The 25849-nt window shown below is 45.4% G+C and overlaps 3 protein-coding genes and 1 long non-coding RNA gene across 4 annotated transcripts; 1 reads left to right on the plus strand and 3 right to left on the minus strand.

Moving 5' to 3' along the window:
* Window positions 1–5540: 5540 nt before the first annotated feature.
* LOC120689689 (cleavage and polyadenylation specificity factor subunit 3-I-like) lies at window positions 5541–10043 on the minus strand. Its single transcript, XM_039972057.1, has 6 exons — window positions 9425–10043; window positions 8485–8667; window positions 8295–8392; window positions 8177–8222; window positions 7933–8082; window positions 5541–7430 (listed from the first exon to the last, which is right to left on the minus strand). Exons 2-6 carry the CDS (start codon window positions 8638–8640, stop codon window positions 5793–5795), a joined length of 2088 nt encoding a protein of 695 aa, XP_039827991.1. The 5' UTR covers window positions 8641–8667; window positions 9425–10043; the 3' UTR covers window positions 5541–5792.
* Window positions 10044–10113: 70 nt separating this feature from the next.
* Window positions 10114–11091, plus strand: LOC120689690. The gene is made up of 3 exons (XR_005681387.1): window positions 10114–10409; window positions 10514–10798; window positions 10899–11091. It is a non-coding gene; the product is annotated as an uncharacterized LOC120689690 (long non-coding RNA).
* Window positions 11092–14841: 3750 nt separating this feature from the next.
* LOC120690892 (T-complex protein 1 subunit eta) lies at window positions 14842–20772 on the minus strand. Its single transcript, XM_039973773.1, has 14 exons — window positions 20603–20772; window positions 20227–20487; window positions 19197–19322; window positions 18902–19105; window positions 17790–17959; window positions 17535–17670; window positions 17334–17450; window positions 17102–17221; window positions 16925–17023; window positions 16754–16843; window positions 16283–16364; window positions 16091–16179; window positions 15935–16009; window positions 14842–15282 (listed from the first exon to the last, which is right to left on the minus strand). The coding sequence occupies exons 1-14, from the start codon at window positions 20615–20617 to the stop codon at window positions 15184–15186; spliced, it is 1683 nt and encodes a 560-aa protein (XP_039829707.1). The 5' UTR covers window positions 20618–20772; the 3' UTR covers window positions 14842–15183.
* A 1913-nt stretch (window positions 20773–22685) lies between these two features.
* Window positions 22686–24754, minus strand: LOC120690190 (mucin-19-like). The gene is made up of 2 exons (XM_039972763.1): window positions 23269–24754; window positions 22686–23110 (listed from the first exon to the last, which is right to left on the minus strand). Exons 1-2 carry the CDS (start codon window positions 24580–24582, stop codon window positions 22937–22939), a joined length of 1488 nt encoding a protein of 495 aa, XP_039828697.1. The 5' UTR covers window positions 24583–24754; the 3' UTR covers window positions 22686–22936.
* Between the last annotated feature and the right edge of the window lie 1095 nt (window positions 24755–25849).

The following is a 25849-nucleotide window of genomic DNA, read 5'->3' on the forward strand; positions in this document are numbered from 1 at the left end:
TGCAAAGTCGCGGACCGTCCGCGTTTCAAAAACCGGACAGTCCGCCGTTATAAACCAGTGAGTCAGAGTGCATTTAATGCGTGTCAGAACTAGCCGTTAAGCCCTGGCGGACCGTCCGCTCCCCAGGGGCGTACCGTCCGCAGTTAAGAGATCTGACTCACCAGAGACAAACAAGCTCTCTGGTACAAAATCGAATTAGCCTGCGGACCGTCCGTGCCCCAAGGGTGGACCATCCGCAGTTCACTTTTCAGCCCAAACCAGAGAAACAACCTCTCTGGTACAAATCTAAGATTAGCCGGCGGACCGTCCGCGCCCCATGGGTGGACTGTCCGCCGTACAACTTTGAAGCCCACCAGAGAGACACCCTCTCTGGTACATTTTTGAAAAATAGTGGCGGACCGTCCGCCCACCTGGGCCGGACTGTCCGCCAGACCACCAGAGCCTCTGCAAGTCCTCTGGAACTGGCGCGGACTGTCCGCCCCTCGGGTGCGGACTGTCCGCCATTACTCAGTCAGCTCTCAAACTTAGACCTTTTCAAATCTTTTCAAAACACCGTTAGCCCTCATGCATGCAACTAGACATTTTGAGCAAAATGGCACTAAGGTCCTGTCAAGCACGAGTACATGACCCATCTTGATAGTACGGCTATCTATCCAACAAATCCGGCCACTTTTCATCCACTAAACGCCTTGTGATCGGTAAAATGCAAAAGCCCTATTTTATACCTTTGCCTTGTGCCCGAGCTTTGCTCATCATCTCCAAAGCTCCATACGTTCACAACCAAATCTCTTTCATCCGTGGATCAACCTATACTCATTATCTCAAATGAAATCGTTAATCCACAAACCATTGTCATTAATTACCAAAACTCGAATTAGGGGCCTAGATGCTTTCAACGGCGGGGCGACCTGGTGCCGGCGAGCGAAGAACTGTGAGAGCGAACGGAAGAAAGGAGCGATCCGATCCGGTCTAACGGAATGAGGACAGCCAGAAGGGCAAAACCATCCGTTCATGTGCCTGGGAGAGGGAAAAGATTAAAGAAAATCAAAGAAACTCAAGAAAAGGTGATAATCCCATGTTTTTAAATACTTCGCAGCTGGAGTCCCTCATTTTAAAAAGCCTGCGAACTTGATCCCTAAAGACGTGAGGCCTGCGAAGTCAGTCCTAAATATCCAAATTTCTCGTGCTAACGGGGGCGTTCCCAGATTTTTATGATACGTTTTTCGACTGACTGAACATATAGTCGTAATGGTTGGGAGAATCTTCTTGACAAAAAAGAAAAAAAGATTGCATGCATGTCTTATTCAAGCAGTCCAGCCTTTTTTTTGTCCATTCCTCATTTGCTTTTGGGGTTGTTTCGACCATTGACCAGCAACTAGTAGAAGAAATGAGATGTTCCATGATCACATGGCCATAGCCAGCAATCGCATGTGCAGGCTAGGATAGATTATTTGCGGTTGTTGTTATCTAACCACGTATAAAGAAGGACTACTCATATGACATGTAACATGTGGAGGATATCCTTAGTATTTTCCAACGAAGAGCAAGGAACGAATAGCTAGGTTTCTAAAGGTCTTCGCCTTTGCGCCTTATCTCCATGTGTATTAGAGAGCAAGACCATCCATCGATACTATCGAATCGGCTCCTCTTTTCTTTTATTTCAACTTATTTTCTCTCACAGAACACTATTGAATCAGCCGATATCAACCAGCTTATAGAACAAAGTTTGCAGCATTGATGTGATCCTTTTATGGAAAATATCTTAGTGTTCTTACTTCCTCCATTTTTTTACATGTTGTATTAGGTTTATAATAAATCAAACATAGCTAACATTGATCAAGTCTATAGAAAAATACAGCAACAACAATACTATCTAGCATATGTGACGTGTAAATAAAAATTTAGTTAATGTTATTATTTGGTATTGTCAATGTTATTATTTTTTTATAAATTTAGTTAATGCTGATCAAATTTGACTTAGAACAGATCTAATGTGACGTGTAAATAAAAATAGAGAAAGAAAATTCTTATTTTCTCCGTAACCTTGGTTTTCTTGCGTCTTTATGTTGCGTTGCGGTCCCAGATTAGAGATACGTTTTGTTGGTGCCACAATTTGTCACATGGCAAGTTATGCACACCATACTAAATCCGGCAAGTGTTTGATTTCGTGCCCAACGTTTCTACTGTCTCGGGCCATCCATCATCATGCACTAATTTCGAAGTGAAGTCATGTCAAAACAGGTGTCTCAATCTTTTTAGGGCCACAAAGATCTTGCAGATCAAACTCCCTGCAAAAATAAAGTTTAGCAATCTTTAGAAGGCGAGCAAATGGTCTCCAAACTCCGTAAATGAATGAAACTCCTTCCCAGAACCAGATCCACCACTTGGATAGCACCAAGTCCAAACTTTAGAATCCAGCCCATTAAATTAAACAATTAGCATAGCACCAAGTCAACGATGTTTTGTCTCATGCATATAGATCTCCCGCCACAAAAGCTCGTATATATAAATCTATTTTTGCTGAGCTATTCAGTTTTTTCGAGGGAAAAAGATTGATCATTAAGCTTAATTAGGTCACATTACAATCTATGACCACAACATGCTGTATACATGTAGAAATTTTAGTTAACCAAACCTCAGAGATGAAAGCTCGTCTAGCACTGTTGTATTTTGCTCTCTATTGATCTTGACCAAACAAACATTTCCCAACATTCTCATGATGTTTTTGCTATCTTCTTCCAAGCTTGCATAAATAGAACGATTAATTACATGCTTAGTAAGAGCAGCCACACAACTAAAACAATTAGACTCTAAAATCACTGAACTGTGACACCATTGGTGTGCCAACTGGACCTGATCATGGCCACCCGACCCGATAAATCCGACCCAACCCGTCCGAAAAAATCCGACCCAATCAAGTGACGGGTCGGGTACGGGCCGAAATTTTTGACCTAAAACTAAAAAAACTGATAGAACCAAAAAAATTACACACAAAAATGCGGGCCAACCCGACCCAATCCGAACCTAACGCAACCCGACCATGCCACGGGTCGGGCACATGCCAACATTTTTTAACTCGAAACCCGAAGTGACCGGACCCGAACCCGACCTGACCCAATAGATGATCAGGCCTAATGCCAACCAGGAGCCTTCCCTACATGCAAGGAGCTCTACTTCTCCGGCTGAGGAGTAACTGAAACACGTATATCCATTAAGAGAGAAGGACTTGTCCCGTGTGATCCTGTATGATGAGCCCTACAAAGGCTTCTTCTCCTATCGTCTCAACATAACTTCCATCAACATTTATTTTAATACATTCTTCCTCCGGTGGTTGCCACAAGAGCATCCTATGTTTTTGTTTTCCCGCAAAAATATTGTGAGGAAACTTGCCTTTCACATCATCTATAAAAGTTCCGTTATTTTTGCAAAAAAGTTCCTTGCACACTCCATCCCGTTTCTATGCACTATAGTCTCATCTCTTCCTTTTTATATCCATCCATCTCTTGCTAATAAGCTCCTCTTCATTATTCGCTCCTTCGTTACTGAACTAGCTAGCGTATGTAACATCGATCGATTGATCGAAGAAGAAAGAAAACAACCTAGTACACAATCACTCAATATAATGGCGGGCAAGATCAAGACGGTGGTGGTGCTGGTTCACCCTACTAATGGTTTGGAAACCAAACCAAAACCATACCAAACTATTTTATTATTATTAACACACTTTAGAAACCAAACCAATTCCACCCACTTGCTATTCCAACCAAACCAATCCAAACTACTTCTCTTATCTCCCAATGCAAACTAAACCAATAGTTTCAACCCAAATCTTCAAAACGATTTTGAACTACTAGGTCAAATCCTCTCCAACTAATTTTAATATATTCTAGGTCGTCAAAGCGATTTTGAACGGCAGCCATGGAGGAGATTGAGACTACGACGATGATGATGGCGGCAGCAGCACGAGCTCGGGCCGGGGTGCGGTAGGACCCGCTACCGAGCCAAGTGCTTCGACTGGGCGTGCGCGGACACATGTCGAGAGACTGCCCGAAGAAGAAGAATGAGAAGGCGCTGCTCACCGACGTCGACGAGGACCCAACGCTGCTGTGAAGAGTTTGACTCCGCCATGTCGTGTTCAGGGGGAGTTTGTTAGGTTAAACATGTCATGGTGTGTTCCGTGGCGTGTGCGTGAGTCTAGCGTGTGCGTTGGTGTCGCTAGGGTAGGTGGTTCGCGAGTGTGTCCTCGTGAACGTGAGTCTGTCTCGCCATGGGCACGCCTGCGCGTGCACGGCGCGGTGGTGTCGCATGCGGAGCGTGACGTGTTCAGGTCAGTGGGTCGCGCGGGGAGGCTTGCTCCGCGGTGATCACGTCGAGTGAAGTGGGAGAGGAGTAGTGGTGTGCGTGGCGCGGGTCCTGCGGTAGAGGCCGCCATGACCAGGTCGAGCGCACGGCTCGGGGTCGTGGATGCGCACGTTCCGCGTGGACCGGGCGCGACGCCGTCGTGGAGGGGAGCTCCCCGGCCTACAAGAAGCCCCTGTGCTCCCCAATTGTACTTTGCCGAGTCCGTTTTATCAATCAAAGGCCAAGATACAGGAGCTATCGGCTCCGCGGCGTTCGTCGCTGAAAAATATTGTTCATCTTCAACCTCGGTCCGCTGGCGAGTGAGAGAGCTAGAGCGAGCGAGGATGACAGCGAGCCTGCGGAACACGCGTTCCCGGGCGTTTCCAACAGGTGAAGCTGCGGCAGACGGCGGCGGTGGAGCATCCCCCTTTGTCGGAGTTCCAGCCTTCCAGGAGGTCGTCCAGCTCGCTGCGGTGCTCAACAGCGACCACACCAAGGACTCCTACCCGCAAAAACTCGTCGAGGGCATGACGGTGGCGGAGCCGGTCAAGTGTGTGCGACCGCCGCAGCAAGTGCGGCGAGGACGGGTCCCACATCCCCACGGTGAAGCCGTCGTCTGCGCCGGGGAAGAACAAGAGCATCGCGTCCAAGGTGCTGGCCTGCCTTGCGTGTGCCTATCCATCTCCATCTCCATCTGCCTCTTCCTCTTCCTAGGCGTCACGCTACTTCGTTCTCTGATCAGTGATAGGTTTGTGCTGCAGCAGGGGAAGAGTAGTGTACAGAACCTGATTGATAAGATTGCACTGTATGCGTGCGAATTCAGTCTACGGTGTAATTTACAGAGCCTGATTGATAAGGTTTATTCTACTGGTTGCCTGAAAATTCTTGCGGTGTGACACTAACATCATGTAGATTGGTGTGGCAGATGCATTTGTATCAAGTGTTGGAATTGAACCTCCCAACTGCATAACAGATTGACAGTAAATACATGGGAACAACCAAATCACCAAAAACCAGTTCGAATTTCAAAAAGGCTAAGTGACTTTGTTGCATTTGCTGCTAATGTTACAAGGAATCTGCAAGCAATTCTTTAACTTCTCTTCAGAAGATTGCATGAAACATAACCAGCATACATCAATTGCGAGTTTGGAACAACCAAGTGAGAGAAATTAAAATGAACTTGAAAAAAAGACACAGGCTAACAAGAAAAGATATTCTCAAAGAAGGTTAACATTGTAATGGTAGCTGTTAGTAGAAACTAGTACAATGTTACAACTCATGTTTCAGAGGGAGGAGTACATAGGCTCAGAGCACTAACCATTTCGTGTTTTCAACAACTGTGGTACAAGACATTTTGATTCCAAAAAAAAAAGTTCCACTCTCTAAATGAAGTCAAATGTTGAATTAGTAGATGTTGGACAAGCCTAAAGCATGATCTTGGCACCTCCAGATCAAGAGGCTGAAAGTGGGATTGGTCTCACAGCACCCTGTATGCGACGGAAAGCAGTCTTGATCCGTTCTTTCAGTGTAGCATTTTCACATTCAACATCACCACTCCTCCCATCCAATTGTGCCACATCTCCATCGACGGATATGACAAATTTCCCTTCTTCTCCAACTTTAACATCACCAAAAAGCGACGCCATAAGAGAATACACTACCTTTAGTGCTACCCTTTCTGTATCTTCCTTGGTCTTCGCTGCTTCTTCAACCGGAACAAGTTTTGGACCCTCACGGCCTATGTTCAAGACTACAGCCACCACAGAATCAGACACCATGTCGCTAATGGGATCTGATGACCATTGCAGCGTAACATAGCTTTCTGACTCTAGGCGAACTGTCACTCGTTCATGCACAATAAGTGTTGGAACATCAAATTCTTCAGTTGCTGACTCCACGCTCTCGTATATTTGCTTCAGCCTGTACTTTATGACTTCAAAAGAACCAGAATAAGGGACCGCAATGCGTTGAGTGATGTTAGCTGTAGATAACTGTGTGAACACTCGGAGATCTTCAGGAGCCATAATCTGATATGTGAATCCTTTTTTCACAAGTAAGCCACCTGAAGACTCTCCACCTTCTGGTACGTTCTCTGCCAACCTGCCAATAGTCTTGGCCATTTTCTCACAAGGGAAATACATCTCCACTGATTGGCAGTTCTTGGGAGAAACAATTTTGGTGTTTGTTCCATCAAACTGAGAAATAAGTTTCTGTTTAAGCCTTGACATTTCATTTGCTTCTCCATGTACAAGAATAATGTTGGGTGGCTGAAGTTCATCCAAAAAGTTGCTTGTCTGAGGGAAATCAGCATGAGCTGAGAAAGATATATAGTGAACCTGCATATGAAGAGGAGCAGTGAGCCCATTAGCTAGCATCACTTCTCTTGGCTCGTTGATAATGGTCTTTGCAAGGGTTCCCTCCACAACATAGCCTGGAATAACACAAGCATTCTTCTTATCCGTGCACCACTTATCAAAAAGCTGCCTAGAGAGACCACTCTGAAGACCACCTGGACTAGCCATCACCACTGAAGGACCTACATCATGAAAGTTTTCAATGCTATTCAAGGACTCGATATGCTTGAAAACAAAGGGATTGGACTGCGCAAACTGGTTCCGTATCCTTTCATTCATGGAGTTTATGTATGTCTGGTAGACAGCCATGCACCTCTTTGCAAGAGGGGAGGCATAATAGATTGGAATCTTATGGAGCTCTGGGTGCTTGGACCAATATTCATCAAGGATAAGCAACAGTTCTTGTGCTCTGCCAAGAGCAAATGCTGGGATAAGAACACGACCCCCCTGTGAAACAGTATTGTGGATGACCTCAGTAAAGCGCTTCTCGCGTACAATCCTGGGCTGATGTTGTTGTATGCCATAAGTTGACTCAATAATGCAAATATCTGGGGAGAACTGTGGGAGCTCAGCAGCTCGTAGGTGGCGGTCTTCTTCACGGGAGTAGTCACCAGTGTAAAGAATGCGCACACCAGCAATATCCACCATGAACATGGCAGCACCAAGTACATGGCCGGCAGTGTAGCACCAGAAACGTATGCCATTAACTTCCAACGTCTGGTGGAAATCGATAACCTGTGCAAAACTTTTAGATTAATAAAATTGTGTCTTCCCTGAATAAAATAGTCTTTGAACAATCACCAGCAGAATTCTGCATCTTCTTTAAAGATGAAATATAATATTATGCTTTTGGGGGGAAGTGAGCAGCTACGGTATGCTGCACTAAGCAGAGCATCATGAGCAGTAGCCATTATAAGGATTGTTTGCCATTCAGAGTTGCACTAACATAAGCATTTAAAAGGGTAAAACAGGTGCTAACATGATGAGGTGGAGTTAAAGGTAGAGAGATCAAATATAATTTCACTATGGAAGAGAAAAAAAACTATACACCACACACATCAACAACTTCAGCATCTTCAAGCACACATTCTTCCCATCTAATACACATGTTATGTGCTGGCTTAGTTATGTAACAAGTTATGTGCTAGCAAGACACTAGCTATATTCCTCGCAAAAAACCACAAGCAAGGGTTTTGCTGCGGAAAGAGAAACAACCACAAGCAAGGGCATAGCATACCTCAATTTTCTCCATAGAGAGAGCAATGTCATTCTCATTATACAGCATATCCTCCACGGAAACTTTGCTGACTTTGACATAATCCGTAAGCATCAGCTTGTAAATAGCCTTTGTGGCATGGGTCATAAACACCCTGCCCTTGAACGTAGTCTGCAGAAATTACCAAGGAAATTTCAGGCACCAAGCAGCATCATAGCAACAGTCTCGCAGCACCCAATAGCACAAATCTGTAGGCAAAAATTACCTTCTCCAGGAAATAGGGCAGCGAGGCGGCATGGTCCAAGTGAAAGCTGCATTTTTGCAAATTAGGCATGCAGAGAGGCAGGAGTAAGTCGTCAAGTCAAAGGAGGGGGGTTACTGACTGGGTGATGAGGAGGACATCTATGGTGGATGGATCGATCTCGTCGAAGTACGGCAGCGCCGCCATGCCGGAGTAGGCCGGGTGGATGCCGCAGTCGAACTAGCCACATCACAACAAATGCACCAATCAGCAACAGCAACGAATCCAAAAGCAGGTAAGGGTTTGCCATGGAGGGGCTGGGGATTGCTTACAAGGACGGTGCGGCCCTTAAAGGTCATGTGGACGCAGGAGCGGCCAACCTCGCTGCCGGCGCCCAATGGCGTGATGACCATCTGGTCGCCCTCCCGCACGCCGGAGGTCGGGCGCTTTCCCGCCAGCGAGCCGCTCGGCGCGGCGACGGACGCCATTGTTTTCCGACGGAGATTGATAGTTAACTGAAAAATAAGGCCAAGTTATACATCAAATGGAGTTGATAGTTCATTAGTATGCAATTTTACAGTTACAATCACAAGAGCCCTCAAGGAAAAAAAAAGAATATTGCAGTTACAATAGCATTAGTAACACTGATGGTCCAATACAACAGCTAGTTGTGATTGCGGCTCCTTTTTCACAGAAAGGAAAAATTCATGATTCATCAGATTAATTAAGGATACACCTCTGACCAATACCTTTGATACAAATCAGCTTAAAGAGCTTGGAATACTGCGGGCAGAATTCTATACCTATCATTTGATGTATAACTTTACCTGCCAATGCAACCCCTATGATGCCGTGTAATTCTACATCTGTTGCCTAGGTTACTTTCAGTCTATGCTAATGTCAAGGTAAAAGTGTACCTGCATATCCTCTATGAATATCATTTGCAAGCCATGTTAATGTTTCCTTTCTTAATTTTATGCTTATTTGTTGAAGATGTAGTTTACAAAGTCCCTCAAGCATCTTGGTGTTCATTCTGCAAAATGGAATGTTACCTACTATATACACACACAACTACTGCTATATCTATACACAGTTAGAGCTCAATTCAACCAAGAATCACGCATGACAGAGCATTACAATTAAATTGACCGTACATCCGCACTGTTATCCATGGCAAATCAACATGCATATGCATAAATCTAGACCTACAAATGCAGCTAGATCTACTAAAATCCAAGCAAGGGGAGGAGAGGAGAGAGTGCAAAGTAATACCTGGATGGAGCTGTATCGATATGGAGCCTGACGATGGGTTCAAGCACTCGGGCGTCGGGACTCATCATCACTGCTGGCCGCAGATCCTCTAGCAGGGGCGCAGCAAGGACTGGAAGGAGCCTCACGAAAGGAGCTCGAGTCACCAGATGCGGCCCACGCAGCTTAGCGGCGGCCGCTGCTACTGTCTCCGAGCGTGCGGCCGCCGTCACGAGCAGGAGGAGAACCCGCGGCCGCGAGGACCCGAGCGCCGAGCAGGAGGACGGGGCCGAGCTGGAGGATGGGGGCAGACCACCCGAGCGTAGGCCGCCGACCGGGAGGAGGTGCCGCGCCGGAGCCGAGCGCCGCACACTGGCCGGGAGGAGGCGCGCCCCGCTGCCGTGCGCCTCGAGCGGACGGTGCGGTGGGCTGGTGGCCGAGCACGAGTGTGCGGTGGAGGTGGGGGCCTGGACGCAGGGGCAGGCGGGCACCAGCCGCCGGCCGCCGCGGACGGTCGGGCTGGAGGCGGCCGATGAGGTGGAGTGGGGGGCTGGTGCCCGGGGGCTGGGGAGATGGGAACGTCCGAGGTCAGGGTTTGGAAAAATTTTTGGTGGAGGGCTGCAAACCCCGCACGGTGCTGCACCGTCTGATCTTCGCCGCGTGGACGGAAGAGAGCATGAAGGGGGGTGTCTATTCGCAGCGCGCGGGTAGCCGCGATTGCATCGCACATGCCGCCCCGCTACAGCTCCTCCATCTCCAACGCTAACCGCCTCCTGCTCCGACCGTCTCCGACCACCTCCACCTCCAACCGCCTCCGTCCGCCTCCGCCTCCGCCTTCACCTCTGGCCGCCTCCGCCTCCGCCTCCCCCTTGCGACCTCCGCCTCCGGCCGCCTCCACCTCCGCCTCCTCTGCGACGCGTGCGATGAATAGACGTCCCCGCATCGAACAGCACCTTCCCTCGGCTTGGCTCCGTGCTGAAAAAAAGGCAACTACGGCTTGGTTCCTTCGGTAAGTGGCTCGGCTTCTCGTTGCAATGATTGTTTTCCTCATCAGATCACGGCCGCGAACACCACACAACTAATATTGGCCATCGCGCCTCTTCATCGGTGTAGGCACGGCAACTTCTCGGACGCCACCACCGTCATGGTAGGAGGTGAAGGGTCCAACAAGGACGATGACCCTACCGCTAGGTATGTTGGCCCACGATGGCAGGAGGAGGAAGTAGTGTCATGGTCTCATGGAAGCCGAAGGATCCCAGGAGGACGCAGGCTCAAGGGCGGTAAGGCTTATGGTGCCCTCATCTCATCTGCCTTCACTTGCCATAGCACCACCTGCGCACAAAGACGATGGTTTCATGGGTAATCGTGGAGGTGAAGGAGACGAGCGAGAGAACACAGGTACAATTGTGTCCTTCATTAATACTCATGCATGTTTTTGTTAAAAATTTTAACCTCTGTAGATTGATCATCCATAAACCATGATACACATTTTGCACAGAATAAGTCGATCACCATGGGAGTAGACATTGTTGAAGCTAATGGCGATGACAATACACTCTTACATTGTAATATTTGCTGTTGTTCTAATAGTCATTTATTTCTCAACTCGTTGTATGACCCAGCCTGCTCAACTCATCCCCTGTAAGAAATACTCCCTCCATACTATCTTTTTTAGATGTCGTTAGAACATACTCCCTCCTTCCCCGTTTGTAGGGCGCATGATCATTTTCAGTTTTTCTCCTAATATAAGACGTGCAGCTTTGGAATTTGTTACGTACGAATTAACTCACAGAAGCAATTACTCCCTCCTTCCCCGTTTGTAGGGCGCATGATCATTTTCAGTTTTTCTCCTAATATAAGACGTGCAGCTTTGGAATTTGTTACGTACGAATTAACTCACAGAAGCAATTAACTCACAGAAGTTGAGCAGCCCAGCGACGGGAATAAAAATGGACCGATCTCTGTATTTTCTCCATCCATTCCATCCTGATCCTTTCTGTTTTCTTCCCATGGCTAGCGCTCCCGCCGCCGGCAACAAGGTCGTCGTCGGAGGTCGTCCTCTCCGACGACGGCTGCGGCGAGGTCGTCCGCTCCGATGGTGATGGCGCCCGCGCTGACGGCAACCAGGTCGTCCGCTCCGATGGTGGCGGCGAGATCGCCCGCGCCGACGGCAACTTGGTCGTCCTCTCCGACGACGACGGCGAGGTCGTCCGCTCCGACGGCAAAGAGGTCGTCCTCACCGACGACGGCGGCGAGAACGTCCGCTCCAACGGCAACGAGGTCCTTTCCGACGGCAGCGAGATCGTCCGTTCCGACGGCTGCTCCGACGGCAACAAGGTGGTCCTCTCCGAAGAGGATAAACAGGCAGCGGAAGCTCTCGTGCATCTCTCTTCTTTGCCCTTGGAAGTGTACATGTCAAGTTTCTGCAAGTACGAAGCTTTCAGGATAATGGGGCCGCTCTTGATCCCTTCCTACTTCGGTGCCCACACAAGCGACGTACGTGAAGCTGCGTTTGCAATGGATGCAATCCGCCGAGGTGCAACCATGAAAAGATGATTTAGACGTATTGGCAAATGAGAATGTAGAAGATGCTATCCATGTTTCAAGAATGTTAGGATTTCTTTTTTAGGTTGATGAAACAATCTTAGCATCCGTGTTTACAATATGCATGGAACTGTACCCGCCGGCAATATGCATGGTACTGTTACATCAAGGATATGTGTGACTACTGTAAGCTTTCATGCGAGTAATTCAGAGTGAGATGCAAATGATAAGTTCATTAAAATTAAGGGATTACAAAATTCAGAGCTTACATAATCGATTAAGGTTCAGAGATTACAAAGTTGACTAAACATGATCACACAGAGGCTAGAAACTCTATTGCTTCTTGAACAATCGTTGGATCACATGACAAAGTTTTTGGCAGTATTCCTAATCTCTCCAACGTCGCCTTCTTCATGTGAGGCACAGGGTAGTGTTTCCCTCCTTTTTCTTTGAGTATCTCCCGTAAGCAACCTTGAAGAGTGAGGAATACTCTATTCGACCGACCAACTGGAAAATTCCAATAAGCTGCTTCAACCTTTTGCACAATTTCATCAATGGTTTTTGGCATGCCACTCCTTTGGAACAATGCCTGTATGGCTGCAAACAATCCAAGGTCCAACACGTTTGTGTCGGGGGAATTCGCTGGTTGACATGTCAAACGGATATCCCATCCATCAGCTTGAGCCGCTGCACAAAATTCAGGATCATCAACTGGGATATGACTTCGACAATTGTCCTGTTGAATCCATATTGTCTCATGTCGTCCCTCACCTGGCAATTTTGCCTTGATATCGGGCAACATCTTGTCAATGAGATACCGTCTGATTACATCCCTTGTCACTGATGTGATTGGCTTTGTGATCAGAGTACCACGTGGCCTATTAGGACTCTTCCTTTTAGCAGGTTCAGTGGTAACGAATGCATATATGCCAATCTTCCCATAAAAAACACAGACATTTTGATCATTGAACCAAGGTCGAGATTGTCCACCAAAAAACATAACTTTTTCAATGTAACTTTTGCTCTTGCAAGTTCGACGAGGTCTTTCTTCACCCGGCGCGCAATAATACTTTTGATTCGCTTTAGTCCTATAGTACCATTTTTCATCCGCATGGATCGCATTGTACATATGTTTAAAGACTGGCTGGTGAGGAACTGTACCTGGTTCTAACATCTTGAGAGCATGCTGCACCCGTGCCTTCTTATTTTCATCTGTAAGAAATGGCTTGATGGCACTCGAGTGCCGTTCAATTTTTCCCTCTTTCAACCGCCTATGGACATGACTATTGGACACTCCCAGCCTTCTTGCTAGATCTTCTAGAGTTGTTCGGTCTTGAAATGGTATGGCAGTGATGGCTTCCATTGGAAGTTCAATTCTTTTACGTCCACAATGCCCCACTCTCTTGTTTATGACAGCATGTATTCCTCCCCTTTTTTGGCCTTCTTTCCAAATGCGCTGGACACATCTGAGTGAAACATCCATAGCCAAAGACACATGCAACGACAACCCTTCTGGCAAATGGCCTCACACTGATCCCTCTAATAGCATGGCGTATACTGCTTGCTTTGTGTCATCACTGTATTGCTTCCGTTTGCTAATATTTGTACCTGAGCAATAAAATAGGTCATCCACTGCTATGAACACCATCCTTTATCATGAAAAATGTGATAATCTTACCAGAGCTGCTACCTTGACCAATATTAGAACCAAAGTCCTCGAATATGTTTTCAGTACCATCCTCTACATCTGTACAGTAAGGCAATACATCATGAAAAGGCATTACATTGCATTCAGATCATGAATTACTAATGCATGGCAATTGTGTAAAAGATACAGGGCATTACCAGGCATTGCATTCAGATCAGGCAGTACTGATCCCTGGCCATTGTGGTGTCCATCACCACTAGCATCAGGAGCTTGTTCATCTTCTCTAGCGCCCTGAGCAGGTGCATCTTCTCCGGCGTCCTGAACTTGTGCATCTTGTGCAGCGCCCTGATCTTGATCTAAGAATTTGACATACAGTTTAGCGACCAAAACAAGAGCGAAAAGAAAGACATAACTTCAAGTAATGCAGCAACCTTCTTCAGTCTGATGAAAAAATATGGGGTTGTCAAAATAAAAAAAAAATCCTCTTGCACCTGATCCCAGTCAATCGGGTTACTTATATGAACCTGATCCTCTTGCCGCAGCTCCTGATCATCCTCTTCAGGCTCATTTTCATACGCTGGAACATTGAGATCAATTCCATGAACAGGGTGTAGATCTGCCATGGCTAAGTGGAGCTCAAGGAAAGGAGTGGCGATGGGAACAGGATAGCTGGGCAGGCCTATTTGTACACATGAATTCCATTTTCTTTGGCGCGGATTGAAAATTTTAGATGTAATTCAAATTTTCGGTGGGAACTGACGTCTCCTGAGAGGGATGAGCGCGAGGACGGGAAAGTTTTTGGCGACGGGAAAAAAATAAGCGCCTGAAGGAAAGGGATTTAGATTTGGCGAGGGAAAAAATAAGCGCCTGCACGATTTCAGGGCGGGAGAACATTTGCATGCCGCCATGCAAAATTCCATTTGCATGCGGCCATGCAAGGCTGCATGCGGCCATGCAACAACTCTAAGATCGAAGCGATGCCCTTTGCTCTTCACAGTATTAATGCAAATCTTGGTACCTGTGTTATTTGCTCATGCGCCCTACAAACGGGGAAGGAGGGAGTAAAATTTTAGCTTATTTTAGTACAATTATTTGACCAAATTTTTAAAGAAAATCATAAAAGTTTATGACACCAAACAGATATATTATAGAATATATTTAATAGGGAATCTAATGATACATATTTGATATCATAAATATTATTACTTTATTGTATAAATTTGGTCAAACTTGAAAAACTTTGACTCTCCAAAAATCTTGGAATGCCTTATATTTAAGGACGGAGAGAGTATGTTTCACACTTTAGCGCACGGCAAGATTAACAAGAGGCTACATTCTTGCATCAAAAAAATTGGGAGCAAACAAACCATGATCCACGGCTCCCACCAGCTATATCACAACACGGCAGCAGTTAACAGATAAATGCTTGGCGTATCTCTCCTGTTCTGAAACAAAAGGGCTAGCACTGCTTCTAAAACAAAAATTCATTACACATGCAGTGTCCATAAACACACATTACATGTGCAGTATGGCACAAGATCTGACCCACAGGTGATTAAAACATGAAGCTACAAGGTTGGAGTGACTCGGTTTACCGCCTGCGCATGCCCCTCCCACCACGGCCTCGCATTGCTCCTCCACCACGACCAGCCATCGCACCAGCTGCAGCCTCACCTTGTGCACTCTCCGACTAAGTACCACACAGTTCACAGAAAGGAAATGGGACAATTAGATTAAATTCAAGAATTAATTACATTGAACAAAACATTAAGAAATTGTTTGCAAGGAGCATCAAAAGTAGAAGGCAAGGTTACTGAAAACGCCAAGCTTTTGCAGAGAAAGACCTTATTGATCACAAGTAGGCTCTAGGGGATGGCAAATGTCTAATAAGAATCTAGCACCATTCTATATGAAAGACACAGAGGCTAGGAGAAGACAAATGTTATGGTCATGCTTAACTTTAAAGATCTTGACAGGATTGAAAATGTGCAATTTAAAACAGCAAAATGGAGTCCTTGCAAGCTGAACTGATCTATCAAAACAATTAATCCAAGTCCCATCTCTACTACACAGCATTCTGTGACCATTGATCACTTATACTGATGCAAGCATTTCCAGCAGAGGAGATTGATTGGATTTAATTTATTGCACATCGGAGATGGCTTCCGATAGATTGGATTAAATTTATTGCACATATGAGATGGCTTACCCATGTATCATTATGAAGGAAAGTGCATTGGCACAAGAAAATTAAAGTCTGAACTCCACTCAAGAAACAAAAGAAAAGTAGTGGGGGCTCCATTTTTATTATAATGAACAGTACATATTTCAAGTTCCCTCACCTTTGGGTTTTTCACAGTTTCGTCAACACTTAGAATAAGGCACGAAGCTTCAGTTGCGGCATTTATAGCATTGATCTGAACAACAAAAGTTTCCAGACATCAAGATGTGAGATTAAACTAACATGGATTGTTGAATTTGACCTAATGCATGGTTACCTTTACAACAGCAGGTTCCCACACAAAGTTAGCAAAAGAATCAGTAATTCCGCCAGTGTTTATGTCTACACCATAATTAGCACCTTCACCTAATACAAACAAACAGTGCATCAGAAGTCAGTAAAAAAATAAACAGCTACTGTGCAAATGTATACACTAAGTTCAACATAATAAAGCTTAAAAGGAACCAACCAGATGCATGCTTCTGCCTGAGCTTATTAAGCACATCAGTTGCGTCAAATCCAGCATTATCACAAAGTTGTCTTGGGATAACCTGAAGAACATTTCTATGAGTGGACTTCACGTTGTACAATGTCAAAGCAATACAAGTTAACAAAATCAAACAAATAATCAACATGGCCCTTCTTGACAGAAAAACAAATGCAATAATTAGAAGATAGAAGATAAGTAGTGCCAGTACTGGACTGACATGAATCATCATAATGCATATGTTCTTGATTTCATCAGAACTTAAAATCAACGGCAGCACATTCAATTTATCCTTACAAGTTACAATTAAAGGAAAAAAACAAGTATCTGTTCCATTCATTGTGGATTTAGCAATGGAGATTTCTCGCTCTGGTTGAAAAGCTGCTAGTTTATTAAAATATGCACATCCCTGAATCAGGCAAGGTAATAAAAGTATGGACCAGGAATATGTACCTCAAGGGCTTTAGCAAACGAATTAACAAAGAACTGAGACTTCCCAGCAATGGTCCGTGCATGCTGTCTGAGATATTTGCTTATTTCCATCTACAAAGAACATAAAAATCAGCCTAAAGTTTAGGGGAAAAGCTGAATCAGTCATCTTGACAAGTTGAGAACTAGGCATACATCAATAGCACCACCACCCGGCACAACTGTAGAGTTCTTAAGAGCTCTCCTCACAATCATGATGGCGTCATGGAGACTTCGTTCAGCTTCCTCGATGAACTAGCATAGAAACATAATGTAAGCACATCCATTTCAGTTTGTTAAAAATAGGTAATGAGATGTGTATAGATAGAAGACCTGGTCTGCGCCACCACGGAGGACAATGGTTGCTGTCTGTCCAGAAGGGCAGCCACTAAATATGTTGAATCTTTCATTACCTACTTGTTTTTCCTCAAAGACCTCACAAGAACCAAGTACCTTTAAAAAAACAAGGTACAGAAACCAGCTTGCATTCAGCACCAAGAAACTACTATAAACACACACTGGTAATGATCAACAGATCACAAGCAAATTGGAATGGCATTTTCACCTCATCGATGACATTATTTACAGAAGTTTGAACCATTCCACCAGTTGCTGCAGCCACACGTTGCAAATCCTCTTCTGTAACACGACCGGCACAGAAAATATCTCGATCTGCAAAATACTGTATAGAAACACATTATCTAAGATAGCCTGCAGAAGTAAAAGATAGAAAAACAGGGTGATTACAATAGAAACATTAGGATACCTGTGTTGCAAGATCACCAATAGCTAGCCGAGATAGAACTATCTTTGCCCCGCTTTTTACACAGTTATCCAGTTTGTCATAGATAATGTTCCATTCAGCATCAACAATTGATTGGTATTGTAGGGGATCTGATAATCTACAGGTATGGTAGAAGCATAAAGGAATATAAGCAAAAGAGTAAAAAGCGCACAGCAGCATAAGCAAAGATTCAGATGCTGTTCTGTAGGTGGGGCTTGAGTGAATCAGTAAGGATACCTGATCTCTGCATTTTCCTTCTCAGATTTTAATTCTAGTTCAATGTTCAACAAAAGAATCTTCGGATTTAGGAACTTCTTTGGTTGTTGCTCAAATCCAGCATATGAAAATGTCTTCTTGAATGCAACACCATTCACCAGGAAAGAATCTCTCATGGTACCTCCAGGAACCTAATGTACATCACAATATCAAGATTCAATGTCTAGCAAAAAAACACTACACATCATGTGTTGCAATACTAAGATTTAGGGCCTGCTTGATTGTTATACTAAGATTGACAACGTTTGCCACATTTTCTTCCAAGATTCGACTAAGGTTAGTTTATCAAATTGTCAGCCACATATTAGCTAGCCTAGGAGAATCTTGACACACCATTCTTACTCACTGACATGTGGGCCTGAGCTGGTAGAAAAAGAATATTGCCACAGTTTGTGGCTACAACCAAACAGAAAGTAACTTGGTCAAAGTCGTCTAACCATAGGTGCGTCAAAGTGTGGCATGGTTTGGTTTCAAACCAAATAGACCCTAAACCTAAGGGGATGATAAATCTATATGCCTGAAAGATAGCAAAAACTATCAGCAATTGGTGCTGGGTGTATCCAACTATCCATCAACAACAACATAGCCTTTTGTCCCAAGCGAGTTGGGGTAGGCTAAAGATGAAACCCAAAAGACACAAAGGTCAAGGTTCAGGCACGTTGATAGCGAGTCTCCAAGCGCTCCTATCCACAGCTAACTCCTCAAATGTATCCAACTATCCATAAATTCGATAAAATATATCCTGGCACAGGTTTTTTTTCTTAAAAGAATCCCTTTCAGTCTGTGTAATAAAGCCTTTGCTGTAGGGCTGATCCCCTGAGAGTCTGGCAGAATGAAGTCATCAACTAAATGGTTAACTTGTTGTTCCTGAATCCAAAGTATGCCCATTCTACAGCTCAAAACAGATAGAATGGCACAATCCTTCTAGAAAGAAAGATTTCTTTTACTTGATTACCTTGTAATCAATCCTTAGCATATCATTCCTAAAGTCAAAATGATTATACATCAAGAACTAATTTCTTAAGACTGTTCAACCAGAATAACATCATGAAAGTGAACATTGCAATAATTACCTTTTTAATCCCAATAAGATTAAGCCTGTCATCATTGCCAATGGCAAGGACAGCATCCACAACCATAGAAGCAAAGAATTCCTTTTCACCACCTATAAGTTTTGATGACAATGTTGTGGCAGCACACTTGGCTAGCAATGATTTCTTCTCTTCCAGGCTTTTCCCTTCAATGCTAACTGCCAGTTCTTTAACCCTTTGAATTGCCTGGCAGAAATTGATGTTTATCATAAACAACTTTGGAAAATTGCAGAGAATGAGTAGGGAGACTGTTCAAAGAAAGCTGGTAGCTACAGACCATATTACCCGCAGCCCTGTAGCTGCGGATTAGACTGTGGGGGTGCACTCCATCCTCAACATAAGGTTTTGCTTCCTTCAAGAACTCTGCAGCTAGAAGCACCACAGTAGTTGTCCCATCACCAACCTGAGTTAATGAAGAATTTAAGGTCAAGATGTCACAGTTCCATAGTAGCGCAGATTGATGAACCAAAGGGTCCAACCCTCTTCAGCTCAATCGATAACACTGTTTTTTTGTTTAATAAAGGTGGGCTCGTTCCAAGAAACTAGTCAAATTGAATTAACTAAAGATGGGCATCCTTAAGTTACCACTTCCTATGTTTACACTTCTATTCCATAGTCTAATGAGAATCAATCCGACACAAAATAATATAGCCGAAACAGGTTGCTCAATCAGATAGCGTAACTTTATAGAAGAACCAGCAGACCGGATGTAAAGTCAACTGCTGTGATACATAAAACTTTGATATGAAAAAGATCCTGCCCAATTAAAAACTGCAAGCCCTACTTTAACTTCGATGAATGTCAGTAAGCTTGTCGACAGAAAGATTCATATAGCTCAAAATGAAGCAATGAACTTCTTGCTCGTGCAGGCAAAGAAAAATCAGACCAAATTGAATACACAAAATAAACAATAGAACAAATCTTTAAGATGCCCTTTCTTCATGCCAAAGGCCCAGATAACAATGGACATATCTAGTCCAAACAGCACATCAGAAATTCGGATAGTGGATTCAGATTATCCACTATCCACATAGCAATTCTACACCATATAGCTCAACTTCGCAGCCTATCCACGGCTAAATTGTGAATTCATAAGTCATTCCCCAAAATTGTGCACCAATCACACAATAGCAAATCGATCCTACTTCACTAAGATTAAATGGCAGGACATCATACAATTACTTTCAAAGTTCTTAACTGCCGCCTGCTAACAGTGGCAACCCATAGCCCAAAGAAATGCATCTAGCAGATCACAGAGAGGCGGGTTTCCTCTCCGTCCGATCAATTATTTGTAGTTAGACGGGTACCTCGGAGTCCTGTGACTTGGCGATGTCGACGAGGATCTTGGACGCGGGGTGCACGATGTCGAGGAGGCGCATGATGGTGGCGCCGTCGTTGGAGATGGTGACGCTGCCCTTGTCGTCGTGGATGAGCTTGTCCATGCCCCGGGGCCCCAGCGTGGTCCGCACGATGTCCGCCACCGCCGTGCACGCGTTGATGTTGCTCACCACCTGCGCGCCCCCCTGCGACGTGTCCGTGCCCTCCTTGAGCAGGATGATCTGCGGTTGCTGCGGGAAAGAAACGGGAACGAGAAGACGGACATCAGGATCAGTGAACCGTAGCTTAATGGGGAGCGGCGGCGTGAATGGACTGGGGGTTAGGGTTCCCTTGGGTGCCACCTACCATCATCGACGCCATGGTTGGGGCCTTGGGGGCTGGGCGAAGCTTAGGGTTTGGAGTGTGAGGGGGAATGTGGGAGATCTGAGAGGAGGGAAGGGAAGGAAAGGGTTTTGCTGTTTCGGTCGAGGTTTTCGGATGGAGATCCGGCACGAGGACACGACTAGTGTCGATTCTGAGTTCTGACTGATGCAGTGTCGATTCTGACTGATGCTGGCCCAATGGGCCGCAACAGTTCTCACTTGGCCCGTTGATATTTTATCAAAATAGGTCAAAAAAAATCTAAATCATCTAGCAAATTCGGCTTTTGCAATTTCATCTTCATATAAAATAGTGTCAGGTTTGCACCTTGTTATTCCACTAGAATGTTAGTGGTCAGAATGTACCTTAGACGAGGAAGATGGTTTTAGTTTTAGCACATCTGTGTAAGATCCGAGGTCTTCCACAATACGTTGCTAAAGTGGTGTTAGAAATAGAGAAAGAACAATTGAGCACCACCTACCACGCTACAGCTGCCCGCGCTTGAAAAATGAGGAGCAGTGCGCGTACGAGCGCTGGTTCCATCTTACTATCTTAGGCCTTGTTCGGATACCTCGGAACGACTCCATCTTGTATCCTTGCTAGATTTAGATTGTCGTTTATTTTCCGCTACACATCAACAAAGGGGCAGGGTACATTTTACAGGTCTAACGAAGCTTGAAATGAAAATTATACATCTTCATCAGGCAGCATTTTTTTAAAAGATTTCATCAGGCAGCAATTATGGTTGGCTCTACCACGTCCACGTACTGATCAGCTTTCTTTTCTTAAAGGGTACCGTTGATTATCACGGAAATATTTTTCTTCTTATACAATTATAGACATCCTTAAGATTACCTACTTGAAATGTAAATGGCAGAACTTCAAATTGTGGCCATCATCCGCATGAAAAAGTCCATAATGTTGACATGTTGTGACTTGCTGATTGTCAAGTGCAAATCCACTCACCAAAGGTAATTAAGATTAATAACATTTAATTAATCTAGTTCAAATGCTTAATGTTCATGAGCACTCGCTACGTGGAGAGCGCACTGATGACTAGCCCCAAATTCAGCTAAACTTCACTAACAGAAAACTTATAGATAACTACAGGCTACTGGCTTCCCTGAAAGCAAAACTATATAACACCTAAAAAGAAAATTAATTACAGGGTCATTCTCCCATTTGGTGATGCCTGCTCAATGAAGGTGAAACAGACCGAAAAATACCACAATAAACCTAAAGGAGGAGCAAATGTTGAACTATGTTGTCTTTGTGGTGAAAATAAAAAGGGGAAAATCAAGACTCCAATCCCTTTACATTAAACAACCGGGTAACTTTGATAAAAATACAAATGATCACTATAATGAGGAGGCCACACAATCCTCCATGCAGAGCTCTGGTCAAAATCAGTATATTACAGTGAGGAGCTTGTAATGCTCAACTTTGAATGCATCTGAATCTGGATATTCAGATCCTACAGCCAAAAGGAACCCACAAAGAACAAATGTAACCAGAAAGTGTTTTCAGCCATGCATGAATACTAGGAACGTGGAACACTACACACCCAACATTTTTTACAAAAAAAAAAGAGAGAGAAAAGACTTAGTCTGCTTAAGCCACTATCTTACTTAGTTTATCCAAGGAGCAAACGGAACACGCAAATTATGAACAGACTATCAAAACATAATCAGCTAGTGACCATGAATGCTAGGATTTCAAATGTATACACCCATCACCAAAGAGATAAAGGATACTGACAGCAAAAATTGCTAGTTAGATGATTCATGGATGAAGGTGGCAATGGCATCATACAATTACATGGTAGAGGATTCAAACAGCATGCCATCAGAATATAAACTCCACTAAGCATAAAAAGGTGAGGTAAGAAATGTCCAGATGAGACTAATAACTGGTAATGATCATTCGAAGATTCAAGTTCAAACATCCACCATGATGTGAAATATCAGCTATGCAAAAGCCAACCTTAAGGTCATATAAACATCTTATGTTGTCTAAATATTGCATGTCTGATGTCTCACATCAAAACCATTGACATTCTAGCAAAATATGTGCAGAACTCGCGCCACAAATATTAGCTTTCAAGATAATATATGATACAATACATAGATTATACAAATCAAAGAATATACTGTATGTAAAGTTGTAAATTTGTAGTTCATACTTGATAACAGCATAGCTGCAAACTATTCCCCCAAAGCCACAGGTATAGCAAAGAGTTAAAAACAACTCACAAATCTCGTGCCAAGGATGGAGTACAGTGGTAGTACAATATTACATCAGGGTGCTAGAAAGACATTCCTAGTCTGCCAATTTGTTCAAGCGGTGAATTGTACTCCTGGCAAGCCTATTTGTAGGGTCGATCTTCAGAACCAAAAGCAGGTCCTCTGCCCCAAGCCTATATTTCTCCGTGCTTTCATAAAGGAGAGCACGCTGCACTAGCACTGAGACATTCTCCTTATCTTGGTCCAGCACCTGCACATGAGAGAAAACCACAGAGACTCACTAATCGGAACACATTTTTGTACCATCGTTCAAGTCTTCTAGTAACAATCACATCATGCTAAACCAGCTACCACATTAATCAAAGTACATTTCAGGGTAATCAATACGTCTATAGGACAATGTGTTACCTTTGAGCAGTCAGCGATGGCCTTCTTGTACTCACCAACCTCCTTATATGAGGAAGCCCTTGAAGACAACACCTCGACAATGTCAGCATCTTTCCCTGATTTCTCAATTAGCACAACAGCCCAAGACAACCACTTGATGGCATCAGCATACTGCCCTCCCTTGTAACTATCCATCCCTTTGGCCTTAGCAGCCGATACTGTCAATCCGGATGGTGGCGGTGGCAGGCCGTCCAGCTCTGTGGTTGCACCACCACTATCACCACCATTAAACTCTGCCTCAACATCGACCCAACCATCCATCTCACCAAACATGTCACCCCCACCACCACCATTACTCACAGCAGTTGCAGTTGGTGCAGCTGTGGCCGAAGCGAACAGATTGTCCAAAGGATCCACACTAGAGTTCGCTGCTGCAGCCGCAGGGGTAGGCGCTGGAGCTGATTGGGGTGGAGCCGTAAAGCTTGAAGGTTTCGTGGCACCAGAGCTCTGGAAAGCCCCGAATCCTGCGTCAGCGCTCTGGAAGCTCCCAAATCCAGCGTTGGCGCTGGAACTCACGCCCTGGAACGCCCCAAATCCCTGATCCGGCTTGACCGAACTAGCCTGCTTAGCCGCATTCATGGACCCCGGCTTCGCCACAAATGGATCTATCGAGCCAAACGGATCCTTCTTCTGCCCCGTCGGCTGCGCGGCGGCCGTCGCCGCCATGCCCGCGGGCTTCATCGGCCGGCCACCGATGCCATATCCACCGGAGCCCATCGGCGCTCCGGTCGTCTTCGGGAGCGCGCTCGCCATGCCGCCCATCGAGAAGGTAGAGCTGCTGACGCTGGCATTGGGATTCACGCCGGTGGGCCTGGAGGCCTGCGGCGCCGCGGCGGATCTGAGCGGCACGTTGGCCTGGGCGCGGGAGGAGCCGGAGCCGCCGAGCGCGGAGCCGAGGAGGTCGCTGAAGAGGGCAGGGTTGTTGGCCTGCGGGATGCCGAGACCCGAAGAGGGCGCGGCGGAGGACCAGCTCCGGCCGAAGATGTCGCCGACCATGGAGGTCGGACCGGATCCGGGCCCCGCCGCCGCCGTCGCCGCGGCGGGGGACGGCTGGTGGGTCCACGACGGCTTGGCGCTAGTGGCGGGCTGGTGCGTCCACGATGCGCCGGTTGCCGGCCTGGTGGAGGGGTTGGCGGCCGCGCCGGGGCGCTGGTCGCGGAGGGGGCGGGAGCCGGAGGAGCGGGAAACGTTGATGCCGAAGTCGAACTGGTACGAGTCGAAGGAGGTGGTGGTGGGGCGGGAGGAGGAGGAGCGGTCGCCGGAGTAGGAGTTCATGGCGGCCGGTGCCGGAGATCTGCGAGGAGGATCGGGAAGGGAAGGGAACGGTGGGGGGGGGGGGGGGGGGGGGGGGACGGTGGCTTCCCTTCCCTTCTTTATTGTTCTTTATTTGTTCGTTTGATTTTTGTTCGATTTTCCGACCCCCTTTCGCGACTGGTCATCTCTTTTGGTTTCGAAGGAGGGAGGAAAGAGGCGGATTGGCGGAAGCTGCGTTGGCCGGTGGCCCGGTGGGGCGAGCACGATGGCGGGTAGGTGGCGGGTGCGTGCTGGGCCTGCTGGCTGGGATGGAACCTGGAAGTGGAAAATGTGCGGCGGCTGGGCTGGGTTGGCCTTCCAGTTGTTTTGGGCTTTCAGTTAAGGTACAGTAAGCCCGTGGAGTAAACATGGTGGGCCGCCCCCGACTCGGCCTGCCAAATGCGGCCCAACTTATTTTTGGGATTTTCTTTTTTGTGTGTTGGTCGATTTCTGATTTCATTTTGTTTCTCCGTGGCTACTGGCAAGTCTGAGCTAACGAGCGTCGAGGCGGCATGCCATGGAGCGAGCCACTCTTGGGCCCTGTTTGTTTCCCCTAGTACTACTAGCATACGATTCCCGAAAAAAGAATTTTCAATGCATGGAGTACTAAACGAAGTTTATTTGCAAAACCTTTTCACGGATGGGTGTAACTTTTCACGACGAATCTAATGATAGTAATCAATTGATGATTGGTTACAGTAATGCTACAGTAACCATCCTCGAATCGTACGGTCAAAGACCTCATTAGGTTCGTCTCGCGAAGTAGAGTAAGATTGTGGAGTTAGTTTTATAAATTGAATTTATTTAGTACCCCTAATTATTAGTCAAAATTTTTGTATTACTAGTACTTGTGAAAACCAAACAGGGCCTTGGGCGGAGCTGGCAGCGTCAAGCTTGCCCTTTCCTGTGCACTGCGTGTCAGTGTCTGTGCAGTTGAGCGCAGTGTCAAAAAAATTTAGCCGAGTTTAGTTTCTTGTGCCAAAAATTTTTGGAATAGAGTCTCACTAATTTATTGTATTAAATAAAGTTTATCTACAAAACTTTTTGTATGTATGAGTTGTAAATCGCGAGACGAATCTAATGTGCCTAATTAATTCATAATTAGCGGATGATTACTGTAATATTACTGCTATAAATCATAGATTAAGTAGACTTATTAGATCCGTCTCGCGATTTATAACCCATCTGTACAAAAAATTTTGTAAATAAATTTTATTTAGTATTTCATACATGTATTCAAATATTCGAT

Source organism: Panicum virgatum, chromosome 9N (genome assembly GCF_016808335.1).
Source record: "Panicum virgatum strain AP13 chromosome 9N, P.virgatum_v5, whole genome shotgun sequence".
In the NCBI taxonomy this organism is placed as follows: Eukaryota; Viridiplantae; Streptophyta; class Magnoliopsida; order Poales; family Poaceae; genus Panicum; species Panicum virgatum.